Source organism: Tetrao urogallus, assembly GCF_951394365.1.
Source record: "Tetrao urogallus genome assembly, chromosome: Z".
Classification (NCBI taxonomy): Eukaryota; Metazoa; Chordata; class Aves; order Galliformes; family Phasianidae; genus Tetrao; species Tetrao urogallus.
Window position 1 is genome coordinate 35,409,387 of NC_136816.1, and position 9,136 is coordinate 35,418,522.

The window sequence follows — 9,136 nt, forward strand, 5'->3', positions numbered from 1 at the left end:
CAGGTAGGACACTTTGCTTTCCTAGTTTTTTGGGTTTTTTTAATCGGGGTGTAATTCCTGCCTTGGTGGGATGGGAGGGTTCGCGGGCCCTGCCTCGGAGACAATTACGGGGCGGCTTCGTGTCCAGGAAACGAAGCCGACTGTCCGATAAGTAAGGGCGAAGGAAGCGGGACGTGTGTCGCTCTAACTTCTTAGTGCGCGTTCAGCGCCGCGGCTCGCTCGCCTCCCGGGGGCGGCCCAAACCCGCGCTGCCCCACGCGCCTGCGCAGTGCGAAGCGGGAAGCGGCGCTCCGCCGCCGGAGGGCCGGCAGCGCTCGAGGTGGGGCCCGGCGGGGCGTGGCGGTCGGAAAGCGCTCCCGTTCCCTACCCGCGGGAGTCGGCGGCATGGAGGTGCTCCCGTCCCCGCTGGAGTCCGCCAGGTTCATCGCGGGCCGCAGCCGAGACGTGTCGGTGGACGAGGAGGGGGCGAGAAAGGTGGCCGAGTCGCTGTTCGATAAAGCGTCGGAGGAGGCGTTCGGCCTGTCGGGATGGAAGGCGCTGCACGAGCTGAACCCGCGGGCCGCCAGCGAAGAGGCGGTGAGCTGGGTGTTCCTGGTGGACACCCTCAACTTCTCCTTCTGGTCCGACAGCGCCGAGCAGAAGTGCCTGGTGCGCTACAAGGGCAAGGCGTACAGCGGCTACTGGGCGCTCTGCGCCGCCGTCAACCGCGCGCTGGACGACGGTCAGTGCGGGCGGGGCGCTCCGTGGGTGGGAGGCTGCCCTGGGGGGAAGGGAAGTCCCCGCTCGCGTATAAACGGCTTCGGGGTGGCTGTAGTCAGCGCTTTGTGCCTTCGGGTGTTTGAGGAGGCCGCGCCGAGCTGCGAGCCGTCTAGGTTGGCCCCGTGGGTCTGAAAAGCACGTGCCTGCGCAGGGCTGTTCGGCGCTCCTGGGTGAGCTCGTTCGGAGAAAACGAGAAAAAGAATCAGAATGTGAGAGGGAAACTGTAGTAACTTTTCTGCTTATTTCCTTTTTAATTAAAGGAGAGCTTGCGATAAGGTCCTTCTTGTAAGTACGTAACAGTGAGGAGCTCAGGCAAAAAAAGACTGATAGGAATGGCCGTATGTGGCTGGAGGACAGTGTATGCACCGTGCCGAGTGATGGAAACAAACCCATGGAGGAAAATCATGCGCAGAAAGTAAGAAACGAACCATGGCTACATATCAGAAGTTCCTACCCGAGTAGGGAGCGCACCAACCAAGTGCGTGTGGTGTTATGTTAAGCAGCTGTCTGAGTGTTATCTTCACTGCACGCTGTCAGTTTTAAGAGTTGAGGCTCTCTGCGTTTTACGTTTGCGGTGGGTATGTGCCTTATGTCTCTGGGTGTAGTGCAGCAGCCTAATATCTTGTTTTTGCTCTTCTGAAGGAATACCTATCACCAGTGCCTCATACTATGCCACCATGACGCTGGACCAGGTCAGACAGGTGTTCCGCTCCGACACAGAGGTGCCCATGCCTCTGCTTGAAGAGAGGCACCGGGTGCTGAATGAAAGCGGGACGGTTCTGATGGAGAAGTTTGGAGGCTCTTTCCTCACCTGTGTTAAAATGAGTGAGAACAGCGCTCAGAAACTACTATGTCTTGTGGTGGAAAACTTTCCTTCTTACAGAGATGAAGCTGTTTTTGAGGTAAGTTTGTAGCAGCACTGAATTTTGTATGATATGAACTTACTTGAACTTTTTCCTGGTTGTGGCTTTAAAGGATAGATGGTGATTTATTTATTTAGTTAGTTATTTATTGGAGCAACAGTTAAGAATTGGTGTCAAAATTTGTGTATTTATCACAGCTTCTAGTACAGGAGAAGGGAAACTGAACATAAGGTCCGAAGAAGGACAGTAAGGCTTGTGAAGAGCTTAGAGAATGTGCCCAATGAGGAGGAACTGAAGGAACTGGGGCTGTTTAGTCTGGGGAAGAGGAGACTGAGGGGAGACCTTATTGCTCTCTTCAAATATCTGAGTGATTGCAGTAAAGAGTGGGATTGGTCTCTTCTCACTGGTGACAGGACAAGGGGAAATGGCCTCAAGTTGCACCAGGGTAAGTTTAGATTGGATATCAGGAAGAACTTCTTTATAGAAAGGATTGTTATGCACTGGAATAGGCTCCCCAGGTACGTGGTTGAGTCACCATCCCTGGATGTGTTTAAAAACCATTTGGATGTGGTGCTCAGAGACATGATTTAGCAGAGAGTTGTTAGAGTTAGGCTAGTATGGTTAGGTTGTGGTTGGACTGAATGATCTTTAAGGTCTTTTCCAGCTTCAGGTTTCTATGATTCTATAATGATTTCTGTGGAATTTAGAAGTTAAATTCAAGGGAAGTAGAAGAGAAATATAGCACAATTTTAATATTCCACTTCAAATCAGTATAGGGATTAGTCTGCATAATGAAAATCAGACTTTGGAGCAGGTTATCTAATTATGTAAATTCTTACGAATAGTACAGATGGCGAAGATAAAATACTCTTGGGCCAAAGTGTTTGTTCTTCTAAAGATAGGGTAAAGGTATTGAGATCCCATTTCTCTATCAGTCTAAATTTCTGAAAACAACATCACACCATTTATTAACAGCAAATGAATCTCCATCGTCTGAAGTACTGAATTGGCCAGGAAAATATATCTAGTGATAATCATAGGGTTTTTGTTTTGTTTTGTTTTGTTTTCTTTCCGTAGTGGAGAACCGGTTTTTGGTTTTTTTGTTTCTTTTTTTTTTTTTTTTTCTTTTTGTGGGCTGTATTCTTCACTCTGTTGTAATCTATTTTGATATACTCCAAGTTTGAGCACAATTCTATTTTATGTCTTATAAATGCGTGACATAATTTTTGCCTAGCAAATCAGAATCTTTGTTTTTCTTGTCTTTTTTTCCTTAAGTTTGTACCTCTCTCTCTCTTTTTCTTCACTTACCATGAGGATCGTTGCATCTTACGGAGGAAAATGGAGACTCCAATAGTATTATGAAAATGTACAACTGACTACCAGGAGTCTGTAACTGCTGTTAGTTCAGTAGACCTTGCAGAAATGGCTACAGGACAGAATTAACCCTAAACGTCACACCACTTATTTCAGAGTTGAACAGTGCATAAGCTTTTTGCAGCAGTTTCTCTGAAAGATGGGAAGTAGAGTGTGTTTGGTGTCTCCAGTTGTCCCTATGCGAGCACCTTTTTTTAAACCTTGGTGACATGTAGCTGCTCCTGTCCTCTGTTCCATCTGTGGTACTATTCAGACATGACATCAACAGAACACCTTATTCTATCTCCAGTGCAGCCTGTGCTAAGTGATAGCTTGTACAGGCCTTTGGAAGTAGTGCCCTGCAGCTGTGTTCGTTGTGCCTCTGAACCAACTGCTTTTTTCACTTACCTGTGATGTTGTGTAGGTGGCATCATTTTTTACTTCCTTGTCTCCTACTGTGAAGATACCATATTAACTTGAAAAATCAGAGATTCTCTGTAACTTATCGGTGATGTTACTGGTTTAATTTATTGAGATTTTTACATATGAGGTCATTTTATAATGACTTCTGTGATCAAAAAAAGGATGCATTTTTCAAGTGGTAAATAGAGTATTTTCTTTCTTTACAGTGACTATTCATTGACGTACTGTCTTTCATGAGATGGTGCTGAGTGCTTTATAAAGCAAGGCTCTCTAAAAGCAGCAATAGACTACAGAATGAAAAGCTGTTCCAAAAATGATTCCAGCCTGTAAGCACTGACGTAGTAGTGAAGTCTATTGCATAAACACAGAAGCTGTTTTTCTACTTTCACTAAGCAAGCTGTGTGTTTTGAAGGTGGATGAAATAATACAGATGAGGTTTACGCTTTATTTGTTCTGTAATATATTTTTTAAGAAAACATAATATGAGGTGAAATGGATTGTTTTATCAACACCATTTCTATGCAGCCAGTTGAGATCTCACAAGTAAAGATTTGCCTTCATTACAAAGAGAACTAAATGTAGGTATCTGGCAACATACCGGTGTTTTTCACTTATTCTCTGTAATAGAAACGTGTGTAAGAATAAATTCTGTACTGCAGTAAATCATACTATCACAGACTGCTACAGCTCTCCTATGGTCTGACCTTCTGGAGGAACGTGTAAAATAAAGACAATTTATTGGCTGCATGTCTTACCAAAACTGTATGCTAAAAATTTGTCACAGGCACACATTACTGAATGTCATTACGTATTGGCTATGTTCTCTTGCTTCAGTGCAGTGAGGTGCAAACCCAAGCCCCTGAAATCTTTTTGTCCTAGTATGGGCATTTCGTATTTAGACATTGTGCTGACTTTAAATACTAGCAGAACTTTAAAATCAAAATTATGCATCAGGATTTTCATGTTCTGACATATGTTTGAGTCCTTCCAAGCTTCCAGTCATCAATGCTGCGTGTATGCACTTTTTTGTTTCCCATCATTTTTTATAGAGGTGGTTAGATTTGTTTGCTCTTCCTATTCTCAGCTTTTCTTCCTAGTTGTGCCATCATGTTTATATATTTGCCGACACAGTATCTCTTCTTTCTTTTAATATCCATAGGCCCAAATTAGCTCTGTCTCCTTCTTGAAGTATCAGGTTGTGAAGGTAGTGGAGTGGTGAATGAGAAGTAGTAGCTTTTCTTAGAATGTAAGGGCAGAAAAGTTGTTGAAAATAAGTGTAGGTTTGTCACCATCGGGTAAAATGTTCAGTTTTTGGAGAAATTGCAGTCTTTGAGAGGTAGTACCTTTCACCCAGTGCTTTTCTTGCTCTCTGTTGAAAAGAATGGTGGGAAAATTTATAAAAAAATTTATAAAAGCTTGATTGTCTTTTCCATATAGAAAATTTTTGCAAACTTCAGATCTGTGCATCGTAAAAACTACCAACTGAACCAATGAGATCATAAATCCATAAGAAGTCCTACACAGTATTTTTCTTCCAAGCTAAACTGCAACACAAGACGGAAAGTTCAATCTGAAGTGTCTCTTCCACATTGCTTTTGTAAAATGATGTGGTGCTGTTGCTTATTGCATTGGAAAAATCTTAACACTACTAAAAGAGCGATGACCTTGGTTTTCATTAGCTCCAGGATACTGGGAGCTGTGATGGAATTTGGTCTATTATTATTATTTTATTTATTTGCCCTAGAGAGTTTTGAACAGTATTTCATTATTTAATAGAGGAAATGTATAATTCTGTAGAAGGAAATGTGTGCATCTGTGTCGAGAGGGGAATGAAGCACAGAGAATGTTTTCAGAATATTTGCAGAAGGTGTTCTGTGAAATGTTGTTGTAGATCTTGTTTTCAATGTTTCTGTACAGTAGCATTTCTTGGCAAGAGGAATGGTCTGTAAAATCTGAGCAGTAATATAAAATGAAATACTCTTTAAAAATTCCATTTATGAATTGTGGCTATATGAAGTGTGCTAGAACAGAACTTCAAGTAAATAAAATCCCCGTCTATACTTTTGCTTAACTGTTTCAGTTACATCACACTGTTAACCATACCTCAAAAGTTGAAAATTTGGTCTATAAAATGAAGGAAAAAAAAAAAAACAGAATTCACATTATGTTTATCATAAAATAAATCTCAACTCCATACGGATTTCAGCACACTGTTAGTTTTTCCCCTTGTGAGTAGTCAAAAAAGTATGCAAATTTTTGCGGGGATTACACCAGCACAAAAAAGAATGTAATAGTAATAGACCCAGCCAGTGTTAAAGAAAACCTTATACTTGTGAATACTGAATTACTGAAATTATTTTTTTCTCTGTCCTCTTTATAATAAGCAAGATGCACTAGACAGCACTGAGCATCATGTGCTATAGTTTTCAGCAAAATTCTTTTTCTTAATATTGAGTTCTTAAAGGAAGTACATGAAACATGTGAACTGTTTGATACCTGCTACTTAGCTTGGATGCTCTACGAGCTCTGGGGCTTCAGAAAAAGTGTTTGCATGACTTTGACTGCTGTTTGTGAAGTAGAAGTAAACCAGCATTAATGTTTTCTGTTATCTGAGCATTTTTAAAATATAAATAATTTTTTATTCCACTGCTGTTTTTAATGAGGATTGCACTTGTGTGCAGTTCGGTATTTAGATTTTAAGGTACTTTTAGCATTGCACTTTTATTGCTTTAGTTAATATTTTCTTAGTAAGATACATCTTTTGTTGTGTTTTGTAGAGCAACATAACTTACCTATTTTCCTCTGTTTTCATTTTCTGTATTTATTGAAGCGTCCCTAGCACTTAAAGTATTTCATTTTTTTTCATCAGAAAAAGAAGGTGTCTTTCTACAAACGGGCACAAATACTTGTGGCTGATACATGGAGTGTATTGGAAGGCAAGGGAGATGGCTTTTTTGGAGACATTTCTAGCCTGACTGTATTTGCTGACTACAGAATTCCTCAAGTTCTTGTTCATTTAAAAGCCATGAAATATTCTGAAGATCTAATGAAAAAGCTACGTGAAGGTTTGTTCCTTCCTTATATTGTAAAATACTCTTATGTTTTTAATCTGTCTATTCCTAGGGTTAAACACTGGCAAAGTATGCATAAAGAGACTCTTAGGGGTTGATTGCAGAGTTTCAGAAGTGGCACTGTTGACGGCAGCATTTTCCAGCATGACTGTGGTTGTGATTTTGAGATTTAGATAGTAGAATCAGTGATTTCTTCATCAGTTCAAAGAACGTGGAAAAGCATGAGGATTCTTGTTTGTCAGTACTCAACCAGACTTGCTGTAATCAAGAGCAACAAACAAGGTAGTAAGATAAACATCCACTTTAAGAAAACAAGCCATTGCCTTTAAAGAAGATAATTGCACAGGCCTGATTCCATCTTATAATACTTATTAACTAGGAGCTTGAATGAATAAAAGCATAAACCAGTCCTTTTCCTACTGCGCAACGAATGTGTTTATAGGTATGACTATTGTTAGTGATTTTCAAGTTGCACAGCAAGATAGAACAAATGACCCATATGTTTGAATGGCTGCAGTGGAAATGACCATAGCAAGATTAATGGAAAAGATAAATTGTTCTGTGATGGTAAATGTGTCATAGAATATTGTGATCTGCTTGATATTTGATCTCAGTGAAGAGTAGAATTACCCCTTGCAGAAAATACCCGATGGGAATTATGTTTGAGTATCCCTTTTGACTCCAGAAATGAAACAGTCATATATGTACAGCCAAGCCAGCTGTTCTCACCCCAAGCTCAGTATTTTAGAGTTCGGGATGGCTTCTTAGATGAAAGGGAAGCAAACTTAACAAATACAGTAATGTTAAAGTAATCCACAGAAAATGTACAGTAACATAGTAGTTGCAGTGCAAGGGGTGGAAATTGTGGTCCTGGAGTAGCTTAAATGTGAAACAAAAAGGGAGAATCCTGGACATCTGGGGATTCTGTCTCCTGAATGTAAATGATTGCTGTCTCGTGTCCTACAGGAACTGTTTTCAAGTCCGGAGACAGAGAGGAGGTGGAGATCCGTGGTTGTTCGATTTGGTGCTGCACGCTGATCTGCAGTCACTTGCTGGAGCTCTATGAGAAGAAGGGTCAAGACATGCGTGATCAGATCAACGCAGTTTTACTGGATTACTATCTCTGGGACTATGCCAGGGATCACAGGGAAGATATGAAAGATATTCCATTTCACCGAGTACGGTGTATATATTACTAAGTCCAGCAGGATAGCTACTGTATTGTTGTGTTTCCTTTTCAATTACAGTTCCTTTTTTCGTACAGTGATTTATCATGTACTAGTTTGGAACTTGCTAAATCAAACAAGCACCTTCTGATGACATATGAATAATTTGCTTGATTTCTGTGAGTCACATGCTGATTGAGGTTGGAGTTAATAATATAATACTGCTGGAAAATTTGTAGATTTTTAGTGATACAGATTTTATTACTCTTGCTTTTGTGTATGGGTATGTACATGTATCTACATACATACAGTCGTGTATATGTACATGTATAAGTGTAGGTTGCTCTGAAAGTAATGCCTCCTGTTTATTTCCATGAAAACTATAGCAGGTACAAAGAACGGCACTGTTTGACAGATCAGATTCTCAGCAACAAGGTACTGTTTTTTCCAGAAGGTGGCCCCAGGTAGCTATACATTTTTGCCAGCAGCAAACAAGAATCAGCATGCCAGGCCTGTAAAAATCTGCACCAGGGGAGGTGGCCCACTGGCACTGTCTCTACTGCTGGATCACACCACCTGCCACCTGACTGTGCCCACATTCACAGATTGGTCTCCAGAAATGTTCAGCAAATGTTGGTGAATGTTGGTGGGTGCCACCTTTTCTGCATGGAGGAATTCATTTCCATCCCTTTGCTTAACGCACGCTTCTGTGTCAGACACCATTCTGTCAGACTGCCCCTCTGCTCCTATCTGTTGCAGACCAGCAAAGTGTAACGGGATGCTGGGGGGAAGGTTCAGCCTCCTGTTGTACCACCAGCATTCACCTCTGATAGCACGAGCCAGTGCAATAAAATAGGATGCATTGCTTTTGAGCAGCCCCGTACACGCACATGGGTGCGTACGCAGCCCTTCGGTGGCAGTGATGCCGTGTCAGAATGTACCTTACCACACTGAAGTGACCTGTCCTTCCTTTTGTCTGGGAAAAGCTCGCCTTACACTCCTAAGCTTTATTATTAAAGCGATCAGCGCAACTCTTGTAATAAAGCGTGCAGAGCGTAAGCAGGCGCCGCCTTCGTCCTTCCGGGGAGCTCCGGGGCCGCCGCGCCTCCCGCCGCAGGGGGGCGCTGCGGGCGGTGCCGCGGAGCCGCCGCCGGACGTTGCTGCCGTTGCCTAGCGAGGCGCTGTCAACAGCGGGCAGCGCGGGCGCGGCGGCCGCAACGGGAGTTGGCAGGCTGTCTCCGCCTCCCGGCCGCGCCGCCCTCCGTCCTTTCTTCTCCGCTCGGCGGTATCGCCGGGCTGAGCGGTTCTTCCTTAGTGAGAGCTCCTGGAGGCGTCCGGTCCCGAGCTCAGCAGGTTTGGAAAGAGGCTGGGCCGCTGCCGCAGCGCTGCCCGCCCGCTCGCTGCTTCCCGGCACCGCGGCGTTCCTTGGTTTGGCGTGCGGCGCCTTCTGGCATTCGCCCGTTGTTAGGGGGTAGTGCATAGGGTGGCTGGCTCTCCCTCT

At 43.2% G+C, this 9,136-nt stretch overlaps 1 protein-coding gene across 1 annotated transcript; it reads left to right on the top strand.

The window, feature by feature from the left end:
- Positions 1–384: 384 nt before the first annotated feature.
- Positions 385–7,668, top strand: QNG1 (Q-nucleotide N-glycosylase 1; the record flags this gene model as incomplete). Its single annotated transcript, XM_079548392.1, has 4 exons — positions 385–721; positions 1,402–1,661; positions 6,268–6,463; positions 7,436–7,668. The coding sequence occupies 4 exons, from the start codon at positions 385–387 to the stop codon at positions 7,666–7,668; spliced, it is 1,026 nt and encodes a 341-aa protein (XP_079404518.1).
- Positions 7,669–9,136: the final 1,468 nt, after the last annotated feature.